This window comes from Felis catus, chromosome D1 (genome assembly GCF_018350175.1).
Source record: "Felis catus isolate Fca126 chromosome D1, F.catus_Fca126_mat1.0, whole genome shotgun sequence".
Lineage (NCBI taxonomy): Eukaryota > Metazoa > Chordata > Mammalia > Carnivora > Felidae > Felis > Felis catus.
Genome location: NC_058377.1, coordinates 49,624,603 through 49,649,960, shown reverse-complemented (window position 1 = coordinate 49,649,960; position 25,358 = coordinate 49,624,603). Strand labels below are relative to the sequence as shown.

Genomic DNA, 25,358 nt, shown 5'->3' with positions numbered 1-25,358 from the left:
GTAGCCTCCCTTCCGTCTTCACCGCGCCGCCAACCCCTTTCGCCCAGCTACCACACCTCCTTCCAGTCACCCTGCTGAACCCCGATTGGAGAGGCGCTACCACCCTTTCCTGAGATTCCTATGCTACCCCCCCAAACCAGCTTTATAGACTGTGCCACTACCCCACCAGTCAGGGAAGAACATTCGCCAAACCCTGTCTCTCTACCCCCAATTCGATGAAAATGGTCGTACCCGAATGCTCACAGAACGCAGTGTTCAATCTCCACCCTCTGCGGCGCCTTCTTCTGATTGGCTCTGAGGGACCAAGGCCAAAGCGTCACTTCCTGCGGAAAAGGACGCGGGAGATTCGATTCAAGGCGCTTGGCTGGTCGCTGAGTCCTGGTGGCCTGCGCCAACGAGCGTCGCCCGGGCAGGTCTCGGTTCTGTGTCTCAGGTGAGGAGCTGTGGGGAGAGAGTCACGGGGCGCGCAAAGGGCGAGGCCCCTAACGAAGCCTTCATTGTCGTTATAAATGAGACTTAACAGCATTCTATTTTGTTTCTTCGGGAGTTAGTCTTTTCCGTAAAACAGTGGTCGGGAGGGTAAAGAGTAAAAAGGTCGGTCATTTAAATTTTAGTGCTGTTGATAACCGCTCAGCGAACGTTTACTCAACATTTACTGTGCCATCGAGCTAGTTACGGGGGAGTGTCTGGAGCCGGTAATACGAAGAGGAAAAGTACTACTCCAGCTTTTGAGGTGCTCAGAGATATGGTTTTAGCAGGCTGCTCTGACGAGTAATACGTACGGAAAGGGAGTCTTTTCCAAACCTCTTTGACGGCCTGGAGGGAAAAGTGCTTCGCTTAAGTGACCAGTGTGCTCAAACCAGAAACTGGCAATTTTCTAGACTCCTTCCTTATCTCCTATCCAGCCACTCATTACCAGCCTCTTAAATATCTCAAATCCTTAAAGTTCTCGCCACTTAAGTCATCAGCCTCCCAGCGAGTCTTCTTTCGATCATGTTACTTTCCAATCCAGTCTCCATATTGCCAGGCTAAATGTAAATCAGATCTGATCAGGGCACCCCCCTTTAAAGCCTTTCCTTGCTTCCTATTTGCCCTCAGGTTTAAGTCTAAACTCCTTCACATGTTTTACAGGGCCCTTCTCACCTAGCCTTTGCCTACCTCTCTTTGTTTTTCACCACTCTAGGCTCCATTCCTACGAAATGCCTTTTTTGAGTTCCTCAAATGCACCTTCCCATCTCACCTGCAGACCTCTTCTAACCCCATCCCCAACGTAGCCAATTCTTACCTCTTCTTTAAGTCTCAGTTTATTAAGCCTTTTCAGTCAGGAAGGCTTTACTGCCCTGCAAGGTTGGGTCACAAAATACCCAGTAGTTATTCCATAGATGTAAGTGCCTCCCTCTGCCAAGAATTGGTAGGCCCTGAGATTACAATGGTAAAGAAGTTAGATTCTTCACCTAATGGAACTTAAACCTTTTATGCAGGGAGTTAAGGATAACAGGGGAATCTGATGGAGTTAGGTTGGTCTGGGAAGGCCTCCCTGAGGTCTTAAAAAACAATTCAGCCAAGTAAATTTGAAAATGAATTAGCTTTATTAAATGATTCAGGCAGCATCTTATCTAGCAAGTAGAAGGGAGCTCTGAAGAGTTGTACAAAATGGAAGGTTTTTATAGGAAGGAGAGTGAGGCAAGAAAATTATTACAAAAAAAAAAAAAAAAAAAAGGATTGTTCCAGGCAAGGTCACTTTCCCTCAGGGGGGAGAGCGAGGAATCTTATACAGATTACCTTTGTAGGAGGGAGAGAGCCCGATGTCGGCACAGATCGGAAAATTCCTTACTGACTAGTTAAGACTACATTTCTGGGGAAGGTTGAAACTACAGTTAGATTTAGATATTAAGCCCTGGTTTGGGGACTCTGCCTAAGTGACTCCATTTGGGATCTGTGATTTTCTTTTTAACAGAGGAGTGGACAGTTTACAAGGCTTAAAAGGTGAGAATGATCCACCCACGCAATAGAGAAAAGGAAGAAAATTCCAGAGTGAATAGGTTGTGCAAAGGCCTAGAGGCAGGAAAGAGCTTGGCATTTGAGTGTTCAAGAACCTAGGAAAAGACCAGTGTTGCTGGAATATATTCGGAAAGAACAGGTGATGAGTCTGGAGAGATGGGCAGGGACCAGATCACGTGGTTAGGTTAATGCAGCAGCAGAAGCAGGTGATGGTGGTTTGGATTAAGATGGTGGCAGAATATAAGGGAGGGAAAGTAGATGATGGTTTTTAGATATGGAAATAGACCCAAGGACACACTGATGAGTATAATGTGGGATCTGAGGGAAAAATAAATGAAAGATGACTCCTAGGTATTTGACCTGACTTAACTGGTTGGAGAGTAGTACCATTTGGTGAGATGAAGAAAATTGTAAGAAAAGAATGTGATGTCTGTCAGATCGGATGGCGGCCCCCAAATGTGGGGAGATAATCGCATAGAAGCCGGTGGCGCAGTGCAGGTGGTGAAAGGATTCATCCAAGGCAGAACAAAGGAGATAGAAGTTTATTGAATACACCTCAAGGGAGCAGTGGGCAGGACAGCAAAGGAGAGACCATCTGCGTCAAGGGAGTGGGGGTTGGGGGGCCATTTTTATTTTTTTTTTAAATTTTTTTTCAACGTTTATTTATTTTTGGGACAGAGAGAGACAGAGCATGAACGGGGGAGGGGCAGAGAGAGAGGGAGACACAGAACCTGAAGCAGGCTCCAGGCTCTGAGCCATCAGCCCAGAGCCCGACGCGGGGCTCGAACTCACGGACCGCAAGATCGTGACCTGGCTGAAGTCCGACGCCTAACCGACTGCGCCACCCAGGCGCCCCAGGGGGGGGGGCTATTTTTAAAGGGAGAAGATGAGGAGGTGTGGCTTCGAATGGAATTTCCCCTTTTTTGGAAACTGGTCCATTGGTCTGTTAGGGCCTACGGATATTTTGAGGTGGGTCACCTGACGGGCCTGTCTGTATTCAGCCAGGTGGTCACTGTGCGCCTTTTTGCCTTGCTCTACGTTCCATTGCTCAAGACTGTTGTCTAAAAGCAGCTTCTACAAAGCAGTTTGAGAGGAAACTAAGAATTCAACTTTTTTACCTTTTTTACTTGAGATGTCTGTGAAATAGTTGGCTCTCTGGTAAGCTGTTGAGATGTGGAAATCTGGATCTTGCAGATATTATATGTACCTTATAAATTTCTTGAACACTAGAGCCTGTCTTTTGTATCTGTAACTGTCCCCTTTCCCATCCCTAGAATAGTACTGCATGTATCATAAATTCATTAGACAGACTGTGTTGTACTAAGATATTCTCGGGTAGTGTTTTGAGTTTTTTGTTGTTGTTTTGGGTTTTTTCTTTTAAGTAGGCCCCATACCCAGTGTGGAACTTGAACTTGGTGTCCTGAGATTAAGAGTTGCATGCGTGGGGTGCCTGAGTGGCTCGTCGGTGAGCATTGGCTCAGATCATAATCTCACAGTTTGTGAATTCAAGACCTGCCTCAGGCTCGCTGCTGTCAGCACAGAGCCTGCTTCAGATCCTGTCTCCCTTGTTCTCTGTCCCTCCCCAACTCAAGCGTGCTATCAAAAATAAACATTAAAAAAAAAAAAGTTGTATGCTCTATGGACTGAGCCAGCCAGCCGCCCCTCTTGGGTAGTATTTTAAAAGTATTTTGGGGGCTCCTGGGTGGCTCAGTCAGTTGAGCGTCTGACTTCGGCTCACGTCATGATCTCACAGTTCGTGGGTTCGAGCCCTGTGTCAGGCTCTGTGCTGACAGCCTCGGAGCCTGGAGCCTGCTTCTGATTCTGTGTCTCCCTCTCTCTTTGCCCCTTCCCTGCTCATGCTCTGCCTCTCTGTCTCTCAAAAATAAATAAATGTTAAAAAAAAAATTAAAAGTATTTTTCACTGGGGCTCCTGAGTGGCCCAGTTAGGTAAGCAGCCAACTCTTGATTTTGGCTCAGGTCCTGATCTCACAGTTCCTGAGTTGGAGCCCCATATCAGGCTCTCTACTGACAGCACTGAACCTGCTTGGCATTCTCTCTCTCTCTCTCTCTCTCTCTCTCTCTCTCTCTCTCTCTCTCAAAATAAATAAATAAATCAACTTAAAAAATTAATAAAAGTATTTTTCACCAATACTTCTCCAAACAAAAGAGGTTTTCTTTCTTTGTTTTTTGTTTAATTTTCCGTCTCCTGCCTTCTCTTATCCCTTTCTAGAATTTTCATGTTACTGTCAGTAAATCATTTCTCAAGGATTTGTTATGACTACTTTTAGAAAAATTAGACAATGTACCCTTGGGGGTGACCTTTAGATAGTTTTAAGTAAACAGCTCAAAATAGCCACCCTTCCCATAGGTGAGGCCTCTTGGCCTATATAGTATGAAACAGGAAATCTGAGAGCAGCAAAGTGACAGTTTTCTTGCAAAGCAAGAACAGTTTGGGGAGTATGGAAGCTGCCCCATGATGGGCCTCTTTGACATGAAGATTCTTTTGAGTTAAAAAACAATCAAAATCTAGCAGATTCAGGAAAAGCTTTGTACTTCCTCTACCCACTTCTCCTTAGTTCAGGATGACATATACAGTATACCTCATTTTGCTTGACTGTCTTTGGAATTTCCATGTCTGTGTGGATTCCTGTACGTATGCGTGTATTAAATTTGATTTCTTGTTAACCAGTCTCATGTCAATTTGATTCTTAGTCTAGGTAAAAGGACCTTGAATGAGACAGGAATTTGTGTCCCCAGCAATATTAAACACTTAATTAAATTTTTCTCCAGGATCTAACATTTAATAAGAATTACTGTAGGGGCACCTGGGTGACTCAGTCAGTTAAGCATCTGACTTCGGCTGAGGTCATGATCTTGAGGTTTGTGAGCATGAGTCCTGCTTTGGGCTCTGCTCTCAGCGCAGAGCCCACTTCGGATCCTCTGTCTCCCTCTCTCTCTGCCCCTTGTATGCTTGTGTGCTCTTTCTCTCTCAAAAATACATAAACATGTTTAAAAAAATTATTCTGATTTTCTAGGTTAGCCCAGAGGAGAAAAAAAAGTATGTTAGTGTGTGTGTGCATGTAGTGGCTAGGGGCATGGTTTTTCATATTAAGCTGCTTTCTAGGAAATTGATAGTGAAGGAGATAAGCTGAAGGGTCCCCAGATAATAGATTAGAGCAAAGATTTACAAAGTAATATGAAAGATACTGTAATGCTCTCAGGCTTTACGATTTAACTATAACCATGTTAATCACAAGTGTTGTTCACTATCCTATGGCCTCAGTGGCTAGCCAGTGATTTTCAAGCCTAGGCAGCATAAACATGATCTGAGAACTTGTGAGACATACAAATTCTCTGGTCCTCCTCCCAGATTTACTGAGTCAAACTCAAATTGGGTCCCAGAAGTCCATTTTATTAGGCCTTCTAGGTGATTTTGAGGCACACTAAAGTTTGAGAACCACTTGGCTAGTATGAAAATGGATGGTAATCAATGATTTATGTATCTGGGCCCATTGTCAAAACCATCTCTCGTGTGAAAAAGATTCATCAGCTGTATTAGCCTGATTCCATTAAAATATTTGATTCACGTAATGCCCCCTCTTCAAGCAACTTTCTCTTTATAATTTGGCTTGACATACAGTTATACCCAAAAGAAAATACGGGCTTAAGATGTGCCCCCTGTGATTATAATTTTTCATGGCAAATTAGTAAAGCACGTTTGGATATGGTTTATATTCTCATATAGCTTGACTAGAAAGAAAGAAAGCAGGTATTCCAGAGCATTTTTATAAAGTTTCTTTATTTATTTTGAGAGAGAGAGAGAGTGCAAGCACACACGCAAATATAAGGGGGAGGGGCAGAGAGAGGGAGAGAGAGGGGATCCAAGCAGGCTCTGAATTGCCAGCACGGAGCCCAACTCAGGGCTCAAGGCAACGAACCACAAGATCATGACCTGAGCTGAAACCAGGAGTCAGATTCTCAATAGATGAACCACCCAGGCACCCCTCCTTGTTTCTACTTTTATGTATGAGAGATTGAGAGGACCCAAGATTTGCTTTATATGTTATTGCTGAGTTCCCTACCTAGTGTTTTTTATATTTATTGGTTTTTAAAAGTATAAATGTAATGCATTTCAAAATACCTTTTCTTTTTTTTTTTAAGTTTATTTTCAGAGAGAGAGCATGCAAGTGCACATGAGTGGCAGATGGGCTAGTGAGAATCCCAAGCAGGTTCTACACTGTTAACTGTGGAGCCCAGTGTGGGGCTTGATCCCACTAACCATGATGTCATGACCTGAGCCAAAATCAAGAGTCGGCCACTTTACTACTGATTGATGCACCCAGGTGCCCCCAAAATACTTTTCAAACAAAGATTATGTGTTTGCCTATTTTCCTTTCTCCCCACTCCTCCAAGCTAAGACTAGAAAAGTCTCCTTGTTATATTTTCTCATAGCATTATGTACTTTTTTTTTTTTAAGAGAAGGAGCATGTGAGCAGGGGAGAGAGAGAGAGAGAGAGTAAGAAAATCCCAAGCAGGCTTCATGTTCAGTGAGGAGGACAATGCAGGGCTTGAACCTACAGCCCTGGGATCATGACCTAAGCCGACATCAAGAGTCAGATGCTTAACCAAGTGACCCAGGAGCCCCTAGTTTTTTTTTTATAGAGTTTACTATGTTAAAATTCAGTTAAATTTTTTATGTGATTATTGTCTGTTTTGCCCATCACTTATATTATCCCCAGTACCTGGTATTTAGCAGCTGCACAATAAAAAATTGACAATATGTATTGGAATATGGTTTTCTGGCTGTGCTGGAGCTGAAAGAACTGTAACGCTATATCACCATCCTTATCAAAAGCAAGAGGTACTAAATATGAAATTGTTCCCAAGTCTATCATAAGGTTTCATAACTTTAGTATATATTTATTACTGATGCTTCATTCAGTTCTCCGTCAAACATGAATTTACCACACTACAAGCCAAACAGTAGAGAGCTAAAACCAACTAGATAACAAGTGTCCTGAAGGAAATACTATAAAAACAGCAAAAGGAATAACTAACAGTGACTGCCTGAAAGATCTTAATGCATTTTTGTCCACCAGACAATTAATGAGAAGCCTTCTTTCCATTTCTGAAGTTTACCAGGTGAAACATAAATAGTAAAAATAGTTTAATGACCTTTTTCATTTTGCCAGTAATTTGTAAATACTGTAGTTTTTTAGACATACTTATTTGATCCACTAGAGGGCAATAAACTCTTACATAAATATAATTTAATCAATTTTACTTTTAAAATCTAGCAATTAGTGCTTGCACAGTGAATTTAGAAATAACCCAAATATTTCTGCTTGTGTTTTTCATTTGTTGGTGAGCTGTCTGCCCAATTAGACAGTAAACATCTTTTCATTAATAGCACAGTGTCCTAGTTAGTTATCTTTTAAGGTTTATTCTATTTCCTAAGGTTTGAATAACAGTTTGTCTAAGAATATGATCTGATGAATGCCTATATAGTTGTGGTACAATATTTTGTTTTACTTTTTTGTGAGAGAAAGAATCTTTTTCTTTTTTTTTTTTTAAGTTTATTTATTTTGAAAAAGAGCAAGCATGAGCAGGGGAGGAGCAGAGAAAGAGGTAGATAAAATCCCAAGCAGGCCCTGCACTATCAGCACTGAGTCCAATATGGGGCTTGAACTCATGAATCATGAGGTCATGACCTGAGCTGAAGTTGGACACTTCACCAACTGAGCCACCCAGCGAACCCAGAGAATCTTTTTTTATGTCTAGAATTTTTTTGAGGGAGAGCGTGAGCGAGGGAGGGGCAAAGGTAGAGGGAGAGAATCTTAAGCAAGCCCCACACCCATTGCAGAGCTCGATCTTACCATGAGGTAGTGACCTGAACCAAAATCGAGTCAGACCCTTAATTGACTGAGCCACCTAAGTGCCCCTAAAATTCTATTTTAGAGCCCTAAAGAAGATAGTCTCTGCTCATAATTTGACCACAATTAAGGGGGAACAATGGAAATGAAGATATAATGTGGATGATTAAAATACGTTTTAAATAAGGTATTATATGTGAAACTATTCTGTGCACTCTCTATATAAATATAAGATTATTTTGTGATTTGGTAAAATTGTGTATTTAGTGGTATATGGCAAAACTGGCTTAGGTAAAGGAAAGCTAAACATCAAGAAGAAAGTTAACAGCTGAAGTTCAGATTGACAGTTTTTGAGCTTGGCCCTGGGGATATAATGAGATGGTCCCTCTAAGATCTTACACTGGTTTCCAGCAAAAAAACATTAAACAGGTAAGTTTACTATGATGTGGAAAAAAGTAGGGTCTTTAACCTGAGAAGCTTCCTGGAGATGAAAGCCCCTGAGAAGACTCTTAAAGAAGAATAAGCATTAGCCAGGAAAATGAAAGAACATTTTAGAGGGAAGAATGAAAAGAAGCAAAGGCAGAGAAATGTAAAACATATTGTAATAGGGAAATGTTGGAGGGTTGAGAAGAGAACAAGGGATGTGTTCTCTTTAAGCATAGATTACTGACACATAAATAACGAGAGAGAATCAAGGGAAAAGGTATTTGGGAGAATAAAACCAAATGGAAATGATTAGAGTAGACAAAGAAAACAGATGGTAGGACTATAGAAGTACAGTAGTATAAGATGCAGAAAAAAAAGAAAAGCCATCATCTTTTTGTTAAAAGAGGAAGCCTTTTGTATTTTTTAAGTTTATTTATTTGGAGGGTAGTGGGGCAGAGAGAGAATCCCAAGCAGGCTTCGTGCTGTCAGCACAGAGCCTGACGTGGGGCTTTATCCCACCAACCAAGAGATAATGACCTGAGCTGAAGTCAATAGTCAGAAGCTTAACCGGCTCAGACACCTAGGTGCTCCAGAGGAAGGCTTTTTAAATGGAGCTTTAAATGAAAAAGGAAATTCTGTTATATTGCATATACCTACTATCATGAAATTTTTTCTTAAATTGCAAAATTCTGCTTAGAGTTTTCTATTCAGAATATTGAGAGTATAATATATTCTGAGCCCTGGAGATATATAGTAGAACACAAGTTAGACTACATCCCTTTCTTCAAAGAACTTTCAGACTAGTAGGGGTAGAACAAACAAAAATAAGTAAGATAATATATGCATTTTCATGGTTGGATATATCACAAGCAGCATTAGTTCTATGAAGGAATAAAATGGGTGATGCCACAGAAGCTAAGAGGAAAGCTGGTGAGTCTACTTGAAATAATGTGGGGCTCTCTCAGGGGTAACATTAGAGTTACAGATTACTCTTCTCAGAAGCTTCTGGGAAGAGAAATTGGTGTGTTTGAGGAGCAGAAAAAAGGCGAGCACGGACTGAAGTGCAGCGATTAAGAGGGAGTGTGGTACAGGGTGAGGTCAAGGAGGTAAGGCTAAATGACCAAGAGCCTCATAGACCATTGTAAGGAACTGTGGCTTCAATCTAAATAGCATCATTTTAGGGGCGCCTGGGTGGCTCAGTCGGTTAAGCGGCCGACTTCGGCTCAGGTCACGATCTCGCGGTCCGTGAGTTCGAGCCCCGCATTGGGCTCTGTGCTGACAGCTCAGAGCCTGGAGCCTGTTTCAGATTCTGTGTCTCCCTCTCTCTCTGACCCTCCCCCGTTCATGCTCTGTCTCTCTCTGTCTCAAAAATAAATAAACGTTAAAAATAAATAAATAAATAAATAAATAGCATCATTTTAAGCAGGTAAGAGACAACATTTTTCAGGAGGGAGCTGTGCCTTTATCTCCCATAGCTCACAGATAGGTGTACCACCGTGTTACACTCTACCCCAAACTGGATTTTAGAGGGAAGATGCCTTTGCTGACTTACATTCTATCGTTTGTTGTGTTGGAAAGGAACTTGAGGTTAAGAGCACTAATTCAGTATTCTGTGACCTTTCTGCCTTCCCCTTGTAGCCCATTCACCTACTCTACTTTGCCCTTAGAGATTGCCTTGTGACCTAAGAGGACAACCAAATCTGGGACTACATATCTGCTTATGATAAAACCTTACTGCTCACGTTATCCTAAGGGTCCCAAAACAAGGATTAACAACAAAGAATTAGGATTAGATTTTTTCTTTTTTCTATGCTCCCTTTAATAACATAGGTCAGTGATTTATATAAATCCCTTTACGTTTCATCTTTTTATTTTTAAGTAGGCTCCATGCCCAATATGGGGCTCAAACTCATGACCCTGAGATCAAGAGTTGCATACTCTACTGACTGAGCCAGCCAGGCGCCCCTTTATGTTTCATCTTTGCAGGTTTTCATCTTACTGCCTAGATGGCAAGATTTTATTTTCACAGAAATATTTGATTGATAGAATCAGTATCACTTTGTTTGAATTTGCTGATGCCAGTCACAGAAACAGTTCCACCCATTTTCAGAAATTGAAACCTTTTGCCATATGTTTACAAATGAAAATTTATTGATGCAACTCTATCTTAAACATGCTTTGAATAAGCTAATCCGTTTAAAAAAATTTTTTTAAAGTTTATTTATTTTGAGAGAGAGAGAATCCCAAGCAGGCTCTGTGCTGTCAGTGTGGAGCCCGACACAGGGCTTGATTCCACGAACCACGAGAGCATGACTTGAGCCAAAATCAAGAGGCAGTCGCTCAACCGGCTGAGCCACCCAGGGGCCCCAAGCTAATCAATTTTTAAATTTTTGATAAACCAACATTTGAATTTTTAAAAAGAGGAGACCATTGCTATTTTACTGTTCTGCTTCTCTGAGTGTTTTATACAAGGATCTTAAAGTACTTTGTACTCTCTTGACCATGTAACATTTTTATTTTTCTGTTTGCAGAATCAGAATTATCTTTTTTTTTTTCATTAGGCTGTGTAAAATATATACACCGAAATCTAATAAGGCGATTTTTTTTTGAGCCAAAAAGAACCATTTACCAATTTAGAGTCTTTAAAAGAATCATGTAAGTTTCTTTAAGTTCCTTCCTATTAATTGAAGAAACAAGCTCTTATAGCTCTTTTAAATATGTGAAAAGGTCTAAATGATATCTTTCCTGGTTACTGGGATGCAGCATTTATTAAAAAACAGAATATTTGGGGCGCCTGGGTGGCGCAGTCGGTTAAGCGACTTCAGCCAGGTCACGATCTCGCGGTCCGTGAGTTCGAGCCCCGCGTCAGGCTCTGGGCTGATGGCTCAGAGCCTGGAGCCTGTTTCCGATTCTGTGTCTCCCTCTCTCTCTGCCCCTCCCCCGTTCATGCTCTGTCTCTCTCTGTCCCAAAAATAAATAAACGTTGAAAAAAAAAAAAATTAAAAAAAAAAAAAACCCAGAATATTTGTTTGAGCTACTTTGTTTTAAATCTTGTTTTCTTACTATTAATAGTTTTAATTAGGCAGAAAAATAAAATGAGTTTTCCAATACATTGGCACTTAACCACAAAAGCCATCTATCTATTTGCTTTACAGTGGAGGCTAAGTTGTTTTCCTCAGAGATGAATTATGTACATACAGTTAAAGATCTGCCAATCATCCCATGGCTATTTTGTTTTGTAGGACACAGTAAGAACACATGAATGGAGGGAGAAGATTTCTTCTTGCCTCAGTTCTTGCTCTCCAGAATTCCAGTTTTATCTATCCATCATGTCAGAAGTGCTTCTCTCGACTAATCCTGGTCTCCAAAAGGTAAAAATAAAGCCTGTGGCAGCGCCCTGGGTGGTTCAGTCTGTTAAGCGTCGACTCTTGACTTTGGCTCAGGTAATGATCTCACGGTTCATGATTTCAACCCCTGTGTCAGGCTCTGCACTGACAGCACGGAGCTTGCTTAGGATCCTCTCTTTTGCCCCCACCTCTGTCCCTTCCCTTCTGCTCTCTCTCTCTGTCTCAAAATAAATAAATAAACTTAAAAAAAAAAAAAGTAAAGTCTGTAAGCATGAGAGGAAATACATGTGTACACTATAGATTTCCTACGACTCAAGGGCAAGTAAGGTTTACATCCATCATACCAGAAACCATCCCAAAAGTGGAAAGGAAACTAACTGTGCTAGAGCATTTACAGAAAGGACTTGGTGAACCAGGACTATAGGTGAGAAGGGGACATGTGATCCGTTAGGGGAGCCAGAGCATTGGTCTTTAGGCTGGACAGAGAAGCAACAGTAGAGGGGGAGTTGCCAAGTTCAGATCTCTCTCAGGCCAGGTGGAGCAGTTAGTGTGTGTTTCTGTGTGTCTTTTCTGCCTTCAAAGCCCTGAACAAGATTCAAGCTACTCTTCCTTCCCCTTGGGCTTACTCTGAGGATGGTCTCTTGGAAGTTTTGGTTCCACGCAAACCAGGTGGTGCCTGATCACCTCCAGATCCTAGGCCCTACACATGGACCTGTACAAGAAGACCCATGGGAGGAGAAGGCACCTCTGGGAGCACCAAGGATACAACCAGGCCAGGAGGCACCAAGCATACAACTCCAGTCTAAGGAGACCCAGTTCCAGTGTGAATCTCAGGAGACTTGGCCTTTCCCAATGAGTGAAGATGACACACAGTCCAGGGACAAAGGATCACTGCCACAACCACTCATTACAAAGTAGAATCACAGGTGTTCTCAGAAAAACTCACCACTGGCACCTCTACTTTTGAAGCTACCTCTGAAGTTCAGAGCACTTTAGAGCAGCAACAGAAATCCCGAAGTGGAGAACGAGGTGGTCCCCTGTCCAGGAGAAATGCTTCAGGCAGATGATTTTCACTCATAAGAAAACTCCCACAGGGAAGACCGTAAATGTAGTGAATGTGGTAAAGTCTTCATTTATCACTCACATCGTATATCCACAAGACAATTCATTCTGGAGAAAAATGCTGTAAGTGTAGCAACACTAGGAAAACCTTCAACCGGAAGTCAAACCTCATTCAACATCAGAGAATTCATACAAGAGGAAACCCTATAAATGTAATGAGTGTAGGAAGTCCTTCCTGTGGAGTGCTCATCTTCTTTGGCATCGGAGGTTTCATTCAGGGGAGATGTTGAGAGACTAAGAGAAAAATTACCAGGTGTACCCTCAACTGCAAAGAAAAGACCCCCCCCCCCCCCCACCATTCTTGGAACCAGCCAGGGCGTGCCCGGTTGTGGTCTGACCTAAAGGCGGGAACCAATCAAGTTCTGCTGAGTGTTCAGATTTAAATGACAACCAATAACAGCTCTGTAACCGCGAAAAATCCCTAACTTGTTTGTGCCTGTCTATAAAAGAAGCTGTAAGATCCTTGCTCGTGACCTCTTAGCGTCACCAGTAACGAGTGCGCGGAGGTCCGAGTTCGAACCTGCAATAAACGACCCTTGCCGCTTGGCTTTGACTCTGGACTCTGGTAGTTTGTTCTTGGGGGTCTTAAGAATTTGGGCATATCAATGTCCTATGAGTGTAATGAGTGTAGGAAGACCTTCAGTCAGAATTCATATCTAAGTCAGTATCTGAGACTTCACAGTGGGAAAGAAACCTTTTTTATGTAAAAAATGTGGGAAAGCTTATAGGTGGAGTTCAGAGCTCCTTAATCGTCAGAGAATTCATTCCAGAGAAAAGCCTGCCCAATGTACTAAAGGTGAAAGTGCCTACAGACAGAATTGTACTTTTGTTTAATAAATTGTGGGACTATGGGGCGTCTGGGTGGCTCAGTGAGTTGAGTGTCTGATTCTTGATCTCGGCTTAGGTCATGATCTCACAGTTTGTGAGATCGAACCCTGCATCAGGCTCTGAGCTGACAGCTGCCCCTCCCCAGCTCACTAGCTCTCATTCTCTCTCTCTCTCTCAAAATAAGTAAATAAACATTAAAAAAAAAAATAAGTTATAGGACTAGATTACATAAAAGTTAGTTATAATAAGTTCTTTTGAAAAAATTCACCGTACCAGGACATAAGATTTTCTTGGATTGGTTCAAAGTAGAGGAGAAAAATAACTTCTTGAGAGTACATCTCAATCCTGATGAAAATTTAGTCCACTTCTGGAATATCCCTAGAAATAGGGTTTTTTTCTTTGTTTCCTTATTGTTTGTTTATTTTTGCATTATACCTAGATTATTTTTTGAAATAAATTCCTTGAGAACAGAGACTGTTAGAAATCTCTACCTTTCAGCAGCTTGAATGGTGCTTGACACATAATACTTCATTGTGGTCCTGAGATACAGGCCAATTATACCTGAGAGTCTAAGATTCTTTGATTTTTAAAGTACAAGTAAGGGTTAGGGTTGGAGTTTTTTAAGAACACTTTCTTTTCTGCATAGAGGATATATAGTAAGTACTTAGTAGTATGGAAGAATAGTATGCCAGCAATATTCTTTTTTTTTTTTTTTTTTTAATTTTTTTTTTTTCAACGTTCTTATATATTTTTGGGACAGAGAGAGAGCATGAACGGGGGAGGGGCAGAGAGAGAGGGAGACACAGAATCGGAAACAGGCTCCAGGCTCTGAGCCATCAGCCCAGAGCCTGATGCGGGGCTCGAACTCACGGACCGCGAGATCGTGACCTGGCTGAAGTCGGATGCTTAACCGACTGCGCCACCCAGGCGCCCCGCAATATTCTTTTTTTTAATTTTTTTTTAATGATTATTTATTTTTGAGAGAGAGAGAGTGAGTAGGGGAGGGGCAGAGAGAGGGAGATACAGAATCCGAAGCAAGCTCCAGGCTCAGCAGTCAGCACAGAGCTGGACAGGGGCCCTGAATCATAAGATCATGACCTGAGCGGAAGTCCGATGCTCCTGCTCAATCGACTGAGCCCCCAAGCGCCACCCCCCTCCGCCCCCAGCAATATTCTTAAATAGTCTGTCTAGTTAGCATTCAATGGAGAAAGATTAGCAGTTCCAACACCCATCTAGACTTTAAGGGATCTTTCCAGAAGATCCCCTTATCACTTGTTCTTTTATTGAGCCATTCTCTCAGGTATGCATTTATAAACTCAGAACAACCCCACTTGTGGTATTCAACATTAAATCCTCAGCATCCAGGCCAAGGTCTAGTTTATAACAAAAGCACAAAAACGTTTGTTGAATGAATGAATGACAATATGATAGTTTCTATAGGTACACTTTACGTATTGCAGTATGTTATGGTGATTAAAAAGCATAATTCTCTGGAGCCAAACTGCCTTTTCAGGAGCCAAACTCCCAACCCTGCCACTTGAAACTGTAGCCTTGGGCAAGTCACTTGAATTATCTGGGCCTCAAAATGGGGAAGGTAATATCTGCCTCATTGGGTTGTTATAAAGAATATAATGAGTTAAGATACATGAAATGCTTATTAGGACATTGTGTGCTACATAATCAGTAGTCTATACATGTGAAATATTTTTAAAACTGGTTTTAGGGTGTGTGTTTTTACCAAGTCATTTATTTTAAAGATAATCTGCCTCAGGGCACCTGGGTGGTTCAGTCAACTTTAGCTCAGGTCGTGATCTTGTGGTTCACAAGTTTGAGCCCCATGGTGGGCTCTGTGCTAACAGCTTGGCCTGGAGCCTGCTTTCAGTTCTTTGTCTCCCCCTCTCTCTGCCCCTCCCCTGTTTGCACTCTTTCTCAAAAATAAACAGTAAAAAAAATTTTTTTTAAAGGTAATCTGCCTCAAACATTTAGGTTGAACAGTAGTGCCATTGTTCCCTCTTGAGTCTGGTAATAATAATAGATTAACAAACATTTACCATACACGTAAGTACTTTGCTAGGAGCTTTGTAAGCATTATATTTTTTAATACACCAGCCCTATGAGGTGATGCTATTGTTAATGCCAGCCTTCAGAGAAGAAAAATTAAAGTTTAGAAAAGTTAAATAACTTGCCCCAAATAACACAGCTATCTAGTTAGTGGCAGAAACATATTCAAGCCTAAACAACATGACTACTGGCTATATTCCTAATTACCAAGTTACCTTCAAATTAGCAGTGGAATATGTATCCAGAATGACATCACTGACCCCCTTCCAGAGCTTAAGATGCCCTGGTAAGGGAGCTCTGACTGAACTGTTTTGGTACATAAAACCCACAGCAATTGTCCTTGCATGTAGAACTATAGTCCACAGAAATATAACCTATTGTCTATATATTATATTGACATTATATAAAAAATACATCCCTGTGATTTCCAGTGTGTATCTTTTCTACTGTTACTTCTGCTTCCCTTTTTTCTTACTTGGAATCATTTGTAAGCCAACACAGGAAACAAATTCCTCACCCTCTTGGGGCACCTGGATGACTGAGTTGGTTGAGCATCCAACTCTTGATTTTGGCTCAGGTCATGATCCCAGGGTCATGGGACCCTGCCCCCTGATTGGCTCCATGCTGAACATGGAGCCTGCTTAAAATTCTTTCTCTCCCTCTGCCCTGCTTCCACATTCAGAAAGAAAGAAAGAGAGAGAAAGGAAGAAGGGAGGGAGGGAGGGAGGGAGGAAGGAAGGAAGGAAGGAAGGAAGGAAGGAAGGAAGGTTTCTCTCATTTCCCCACGGTTACAGAAGAGCAAATTTATGACAGAAGAATTCTATACTCTAGCCTTTACACATTTTAGAGACAATGAAGAGCAAAAGGTCTGCTCCCTAAGAATTTTATTGAACGTCAAATCTTTAGCAACAGCAAACAAAATAGGTGTTTGTGTCCTATGGAGTTAACTTTTTTCTTTTTTTAACCTTCAAAATTAGAGGAGTGATGATTTTCAAATTGCATTCTCCATGTAGGAGGTGCTTCTAGAGGGAAGTAGGAATTAGAGAAGCAGTAGTGGCCAGGGTTGACTAGTAGGTAGGCTCTAGGGCCCCCACTTTAGTTTGTAAACTGCAAAATGCTGATGCATATTTTTCTAAGATTTACTAATAGTTTTACATTAGACCCAAATGCATTATTAATACATAAGGGTAAGGTTAGATGAATGGATTGGCACAGAGCCATTTTCAGTGTGGCAAAAAGATAATAATTAGCACAGATCTAGTGATTATGAATCAGTAACTTCTTATAGAAAGTATTAACCTCTGTTCAAAATAGTCACCTTGTGAACTGTGGATTTTAAGCTCCCCCTAGTGGCTATCTGGCAACCATCAATTATACAACCTCTAACATTATTTTCTATTTGCATTTTACCATTCATTTTGAAGCCAGATCATTAGGGACACGAGACAAAAATAAAGTCCTAGGATTAACAACTACCATAAGATGTACTAAGGGGTTATTTTGCTAAATTTAAGAACCTGAAAGATGGCTATCACAGTTGTAAGACCTTGCAAACAACTAGAAAGGAGGGAAACACTAAGTAGAGTTGACAGTAATCATCACAGTATTTAATATAACTATGAGGAAGAAGCAGACCAATAGTTATTAATTTGGCAAGATCTGCACTAGGTCCTTTCTTTACTTTCTTTTCTTAGATTTTGTCTCATTTTATTCTTCAACCCCATTTTTACAGATTAGAAAATCAAGGTTTTAAGGGATTTAGTAACTATCCCAAGACCTGACTGCTAGTACATAATAGTAGAGTTACAGTTGACCATGGAACTAGGTACTTTGTGTATCAAGATTTTTTAAATATTTCAAGATTATTCATTATTCTCTTCACAGGTACTGTTTTCTTAATAAAAGATAGACGTTAAACATCAGGTATTCTGTTGGTGTGGTGTTCACTTCATTAATGTTTACTTTGCCTCCCAATTCTAGACTGTTTATTATATGCCTCGATTTGTTAATGATAATTTACCCAGTAAGAAAATCTATCTGTTCCTCCCTTCCTCCTTTCCCTCTCACTCTCTCCCTCTTTTTCCACTTTCTCCTCTCACACAGTTTTTCTTCAGGTTTCTATTAATTTGGTGCTACTTAAATCGTAAAAGTAGTTGTTATGAATAGAGATTCAAAAGATGTTGGTTGAAATTGTTTAAGAAGGATATAAGTTATATAAGTACATTTGTACACACAATATTATTTTTAATCTTTTCCAGATTTGTTTCCTGTAATATAAAAAAAAATTAATGAACATCTCTATCCTTTTTTATTTCCTCCACTCTTTCAGGTCTAATTGTCCAAAATGTGGCTCCACTGGTAAAGCTGAAAATGCCAGTTACAGATATAAACTTTCCTTAAAAGTTGCAGAATCAAGCAAATTGTTTGGCATTACTGTATTTGGGAGCTGCTTAGATGCATTTTTTGGTCTTACAGCCACTGCTTTGCACAGGTAAGAATATTTAAAGCGTTTTTTTTTTTTTTTTTCCTAGCTACTCATTTAGTATACCAATAGAATTTGAAGATACATGTTTTTAAAATAGTATGCATTTAGTCAAAATATGATAGCTTGACCTCAGATCATCAGTTCCTTTAAAAGATAATCAAAGAAATAGAAAGGTATTTATTTTCTGATTACACATTGTGATGTTAAACTAGGCTCCTTTTAGTTAGACCAACTGAACTGTAGCTAAAATATTAATTTACAATAGTCCAATCCAGATTGGAGAAATACGGAATAAGAAAGTAAAATTGTTTCAAACCATTTCAAACTATTGAAGTGGCTAAAGTCCCTTGAGGTTGAAGAAGCTATTGAGGGAATATTTGCATATCAGAGGTAGAAATGTTGTTGTTCCTCTCACTTACCTTGTGTCTTCATCTGCATAATTTGACCTAATAAGATGTCCTGAGACGTATGAAAGATATATATAAGCAATTAAAACTTTTTCTTCCCTTCAGTCTTCCACCCTCCTCCCCCAATCCCCTGACAGAAGAAATCTCTATTTCCTTATAGTTGAGAACAAACTGCATTGCCAGGGAAGAGAAAAGAATTGCCTCTGCTTTGAGGACAAGGGCTAGAGATTCCATTACTACTCCTACAGCCACTTTAGGAATAAATACTGGGCCTGATTACTAGGAAGGCATCTACTTTATAATACACTTGATAGTTTTTGGCTTTCTAGGCTATGGGACACTAGAGAGGGAGCAAAATACCATATTTTTAAAGACACTTTTTTCCTACATGTAACTGAAAAGGTTATACTGCATTTTCAAACTAATTGTATTTTCTTTATAGCAAGTTAAAATTTTAAATTTTTTCTCTTCATGTTTTTAATTTTCTTTCCAATCAAGGTACATTCAGGACCATAATGAAACTTCAGAAACACTGGACAGTGATGCAATTCAGAACCTATTAACTAAAGCAGTTGAAATTTGCTTCATTGGACAAAGCTTTATTTTTGGAGTGACGGTAATTGAAACTAGCTTTCTTTTTAGTATTCCTTTAACATTTCCATTGTAATAAATGATTTGACTTTTCTGAGTAGTTTTTAGGAGTCATAAATGTGAGAGTCTATAACATTTTAAATGTATAAAAAATAGGTTATACATGATCTGTTAAAACACCAATGTGACAACTCCCCCTTTCAAAAGTCAGAAGAGCCCAGTTCAAAGATTTCAGAGCTTTAAAAATCCAAATTTATTTTAAATTCAGAATACATAATTTTGTTTTGATATTCGGTGTTTATTTCATCTCCAAATTTTGTTTAAATTCTGTAGTAAAATTTGTATCAACTCTTTAGCTTTTTGATTCTATCAGCTGTAAAAGAAGGAGGGAACGAACATGGAAAGCAAAGCGTCTGAGTATTGGTTACTTTAAGGATAAGTGGGAAGGATGGCCTTAAAGAATTACAAAAGTGATGTAGAAGTTACAAGAATATACTGACTCTAAAGGAATAATCGTTTTCTGTCTCCTCTAAGCTAAAAGAAACAAATGGAAATTTTGCCCACACTGGATTCAGGGTTTCACAAGTGGGAATAGAGCATTCCATAGCTGCAGTGAGAAAAACTCAAAGCAGTAAATTAGGAGCTACAGAGCTTTATTTTTTCTGTCAAAGTCTTAGATGGTTCTTGTTCTTTTTCTTATTTTTTTTTATTAAAGTTTATTTATCTTGGCGGGGTTAGGGGCAGGGAGGAAGGGACATAAGTGAGGGAGGGGCAGAGAGAGAGAATCCCACGCAGGCTCTGCATTGTCAGTGCAGAGATGATGTGGGGCTCAAATTCACGAACTGTGAGATCGTTAACCAAAATCAAAAGTCAGGCTCTAAACCAACTGCACCACCAAGCGCCTCTCTTCTTCTTCCTTTTTTTTTTTTTTTTTTTCTTCTTTATGAGCGGGAACACTTCCTTAAACATTCAAAGTTTATGGACACTAATGAGAAATATAATAGTAGGCACTATTTATTGAGCAACTACTATTTACTAAGCACTATAGTTTTCCAAGTATTATTGATAATACAGTAGTCCTGCATATTTATCCTCAATTTATACATGAGAAAACTAAGATTCAGACAAGTTAAATAATTTGTCCTAAGCCCAACCCTAGTAAATGTTAGAACCAGTCTCTTTACTCCAAGGTTTATTTCTATTACTTATGCTTCTCTACCTATAACACTACAGAAATTAAAACTATAGGAGTAGGAGATGTAATTGTGTCTGTTTTAATCTGTTAAGTCCCTGTTTCACCTTTGAGTCAAAGGAAAAAATGTGTATTCTCATTTAACTTCATTTACTTTGACAGAATTTTGGAAACCAACATGGACGAGGTTCAGATTCCAGTAACTTCTTAAAGCAACGTTCTGACCACAGGAGAGAAGTAAGAGCACTAATAGCTTGCCAGATTGTTCTACCAGACCCAGGTGTTGCAGGCTTCACTGTCATTGACTACTTCCATCAGCTTTTGCAGCTTTCTCATTTCAGGAAACTTCATGATGGCTCCCAGGCACCAAATAGCCACTTACTTGCTTTAGAACACACAAATAGTGATCTTAGCAGCATATGTGGCCCTGACAGCAGTTCTGGTTTCTTCAAGTCCCATGGCAGAGATAGTTTTTCAAGATTCTGGCAGGCATCACTTGAACTCACTTACACACTTTCACACCTAACAGGTGATGATTTTTCAGCTTCAGAACAAAGCAAGGCCATTGGTACTCTTCACCAGAACAGAAAGTGCATCTCTTTTTCCGAGGCCACTGGTTCCCATAGCTGCCATGATGCCTTTCAGGGTTCTTGGAGCCTTGTTTCATACATGGATAAAAAGAGTACAGCCCAGAAGTTGGATGAAGAACTTGTCTTGCAAGCTTATCAGCCCAGTGTAGTCCATAGCAGTCATGAAATCGGAATTGTTGACTCTAACTTTTTCCCTTTAAAAATGCGAGAGCTCCTGGAGTCAAATAATAAAAAATCCTTCCACAGCGCAGTGGAAATTAAAAATCAATATTCCCAGCATGAGCTAACATGTGACCAGTATCTTGATTTAGATAACCCCCCTAGTCTTCAGAAGAGATCTACATGTTGTACACCTTCATCACTCAGACTTGAAGAAATAGCTAGTGGTTCCCAGGACTGTGACACTGAGATTTGGGATGATCTGCCATTCTCTGAAAGCCTGAACGAGTTCCTGGCAGTTATTGAAAGTGAAATTGCTACAACTCAGACACATGCCAGTAATAGGAAATGTCATCTAGATGATATCGATAGATTACAGGCAGACCACGTCAGGTTATCTGTGGCTTCCCAGAGAACTGGAGCCTTGCATACACCACCTGTAGCTTTAAGATCATCACAAGCAACAGTCAAGGCAAGCTGTAGCAAAGATAACTTCTTTTCCAACTGTGAATCAAATTCAAGTCCTTGTGTTCAAAAGGAGTCACAGTTAAATAACACAGCAGAGGTTGTCTCTATAAATAGTAATGGAAGTGATATTTCTGAATATTTTCCATCAAATGCTTATCTCTCAGCTCTGTTTCCATCTTCAAAAAGTTTAGGAACAACAGTTACTCTGAAGTCTACCAGAATTCCACTACATAGGGCTGAAATTTCACTTAAGCTCACTACTTCAGAGAGTGACCATTCTTGTCTCAGTAGCAAATACTTCAATAGGTGTGGAGAAAAATCACTTTCAGAAATGAGTGAAAAGTTGGTAGCTTTGCGTTCTAGGAGATATAATGATGTTTCTGAGCTTTGTAACTTAGAAAATAAACAACATTATAGATGGCCAAAGAACCAAGATGACAGTTTTGCAATTTGCAGGAAACTTACGTATCCTTCAGAAGCTCTTGGCTGTAGTCCAGATTCAACTACAATTACACTGAAAGAAATGCCTGGTAGACATATCAATAATAACTTAACACAGAACTATTCTACTGGTCACGAAGGTAGCTACGATGCTTCTGCTGATCTCTTTGATGATAGTGCTAAAGAAATGGACATCACAACAGAAATTACGAAAAAGTCACAGCATATTTTGTTACAGTGGGGAAAATCTTTGGCAGAAAATCATCATATAGAATCTGATTTTCTAATGAGATCACTCCCTGAGAATTCCAGCCAGTTTTCACAAAAATTGTCTTTGCAAAGTATGTCTGCCACTCTATGTCCAAGAACATACTCTTCTCCACCTCATTGTCAGTCAGATTCAGAATATGATTTCGTAGATAGCCAAGACTTTGTTCCATGTTCACAGTCAACTCCAGTTGCAGGATTCCACCAAACAAGAATTCATGGGATGAAAGGAGCTTTCAAAAACTTACCTGACCTTTATTTGGATCTTGATGGTAACTATAAAAAAAGAAAGATTTCCTCTGAAAATGATGCACAGCAAGCCACCCCTAGCTGTCCAAACAATGTAAGGACGCCGAGCGAGAAATCCAGAAGCCCTGTTATATCTGGTATTCCACAACCAAAGGTTTTCAACAATAGTCCTTTTGCTGAGTGTCTTGAAACTGAAGATGAATGGGTCCCTCCTACCACTAAAAAAGTATTTCCTTCAGAAATGCTTGGATTCCAAGCCTTGAGTCTAAGGAAATGCTCTGCTGCCTGTGATTCTCCTGATCGAAAAGAACCACCGAGAAAGAAACTGAAATGTGTCAAACGAAGAATTGAAAAATGTTTAATTAAAAAGGAGTTAAAGAACATGTTTACAGCAGGAGTAACAAAACAGAAAACTCTTAACACAAGTTCAGACTGGTTTTGCAAAGAGTCAGTTTTGGGACTTGATTCTTGTTCAGAAGTCAAATGTTGCCTTCCGTTTTCAAAAAATTGGCCACCTTCTGTGCCTGAGACTAAAAGCAGTTGGTCTCCTGAATTATTTTCATAAGTCACCTGAACCTAATTGCTAAACTTTTAAAAGTAAATCTGTTTGGAAACTTGGCTCCCGTGGTATGGAAGGCAATCTTGCCATTTTAAGAACTTGAACAGAGGCAAATAGTAAATAGGTATCGTCGTGCTTTCTAAAACATAAACCCTTTGTTTGGGCGCATGGGTGTTGCAGTCGGTTAAATGTCTGACTCTCTTGATTTCGACCAGGGTCATGGTCTCATGTTTTGTGAGTTCCAGCCCCACACTGGGCTCTTTGCTGAGGGTGCAGAGCCTGCTTGGGATTCTCTGTCTCCCTCTCTCCCTGCCCCTCCTGTGCGCACGTGTGCTCTCTTTGTCAAAAATAAATAAACTTAAAAAAATAAAAATAAAAAATAAAGCCATTGTTTTTTCCAGCATACATTTGTTCAAACACTTTGGCACTTTATCTTATATTGTTGATTGTCCTTTAGTAACACTGTTAATTTTGCTTATTAAAAGTATTTGTTAAAATCACATGTATATTTAGAAATAAAGCTTTTGCAAACCAAAACTTAAAGTCTTGATTGGTCTGTTCATCTCAGAAAATGCCTGCTATATGTTAGGGCCAACTACTGTGCTGAGTTTGTGATACAAAGCTACCAGATCAGTAATCTCAAAAGATTTTAGTCTGCTGGATAAGACAGACATATAACACAATTTCAGGGCAATGCAGTAAATGCAGTGATAGAGGTTTTTAATGGGTACTAAAACATTTATGTTGCTATGGGAGTGTGGTACAGAATTAATTTAACCCAGCAACATTTATGGGCTGGGGATAAGAAAGGTCAATAAAAACCTACTATTTACAGTTAAATGTGAAACTGTCATTATTTTATTTAGTAACTATTTATTGAATGGTCACTACATATCAGGCACTGGGCTAGGTGCTAGGAACTCAAAAATGAAAGTCAAGCCTGTTCCCTCAAGAAACTCAAGGTCTAGTAAAATAAACAATTAGTAAGCATCTGGTAAGTCCTATGATAGGAGATAACCTTGAAAAGCTTAGAGGAGCAAAAATGAGTAGTTTCTAGACTATCCTTAGCAGCACCTTAGCTGTACCCTGTGAAATCTTTTACATATGTCCGGTCAGCTTCCTTTGCTGTTTGTCACAGTGGCCATTCCAAATCTTCACTCTTAATACCTCCAACCCACACTACTCTCCTCACCTCATACATCATGGGGAAGATTGAGCTCATTTGGTATTCCCTCAACTTCCCACACCCATAGCTACCCACTTGTCCATATCTGTACTCTTCCACAGCTTCTTTAATCTCAGAAAATGATACACACCTTCCGTTTAGTGCTCATCTTTCTAGTTGGGTTGTTGATTATTATACCCATCATTGCCTTGTCACTACTGGCTTTTTGGATCTCCCCCCACCCAACTTTTATTTTGAAAATATATAAACACAGAATTTGGAAGAATAGTAAAATCATTTTTAAGATTTTGCCTTTTGTGTATGCGTATTTGTTTTTATTGTGTCTGAATGGATACATATAGTTGTTTTTGCTGAACCATTTGAAGATAAGCTGCAGATAGGACATTTCACTCCCAAATACTTCAACCTGAGTTTCCTTAGAGTAAGTGTTTTTCTTCTACAGAATTGCAGTATCATTATCATGCCAAAGAAAAATAACAGCAATTGTCCAAATATCATGTAATATTCAGTGCATAATCAAATTTTTCTACTTGTCCCTAAATTACCTTATAATTGTTGATGATGTTTAACCAGGAATTCATTAAGTTTCATTCATGGTGTTTCATTATGTTTCTTGTCTCTTCTAGAACTTTACCTCTTATTTTTCAACACTGGCTCTTTGAAGAAATCAGACCATTGTTTTGTAGAACATCCCACAGTTAAGATTTGTATGTTTGCTTCTTTATAGTAACGGTACCTTATTTCTATGTCCCCAACTATTTCCTGTAAAAAAGTCCTGAAGACTTGATTAGATTCAGGGTTTTGGCAGAGACACTTCATGGGTTATATTATGTACTTCATATTGAATTCTCATTAAGAGACAATGTCAAGCTGTCTATTGGTGATGCTAAATTAGATTGCTTGGTTCAGTTGTGCCTACCAGATCTCACTTTTGTAAAAGTACTTTTGTTACTCAATTGCACTCATTATTCTTTTTGATATTCTTGCTATAATAGTCCTTGCTACCTCCCTGCTAAGTACTGTTGTTCATAACCAGGGTCCTTTAAAAAATAGGGTCAGGGTGCCTGGGTCGGTTAAGCGTCCGACGGGCTCAGGTTATGATCTTG

At 39.8% G+C, this 25,358-nt stretch overlaps 2 protein-coding genes across 4 annotated transcripts in view; one reads left to right on the top strand and one right to left on the bottom strand.

The window, feature by feature from the left end:
- PRCP (prolylcarboxypeptidase) overlaps positions 1-369 on the bottom strand; it is a 76,347-nt gene extending 75,978 nt beyond the window's left edge. Inside the window, exon 1 of the mRNA XM_045038678.1 lies at positions 232-369. The gene's annotated coding sequence lies outside the window, so the exon portion shown is untranslated. The remainder of the gene's footprint in view (positions 1-231) is intronic.
- On the top strand, positions 78-25,358 carry DDIAS (DNA damage induced apoptosis suppressor). 3 transcript variants are annotated; one of them, XM_045038677.1, is made up of 5 exons: positions 216-433; positions 17,988-18,149; positions 19,049-19,166; positions 20,496-20,570; positions 24,879-25,358. In XM_045038677.1, exons 1-5 carry the CDS (start codon positions 216-218, stop codon positions 24,912-24,914), a joined length of 609 nt encoding a protein of 202 aa, XP_044894612.1. In that variant the 3' UTR covers positions 24,915-25,358. The 3 variants fall into 3 exon arrangements, with proteins under 3 accessions (XP_044894611.1, XP_044894612.1, XP_011284867.3); XM_011286565.4 differs by lacking the exon at positions 24,879-25,358 and adding an exon at positions 11,543-11,671 and having other exon boundaries at positions 297-433; positions 20,496-23,603; XM_045038676.1 differs by lacking the exon at positions 24,879-25,358 and having other exon boundaries at positions 78-433; positions 20,496-23,603.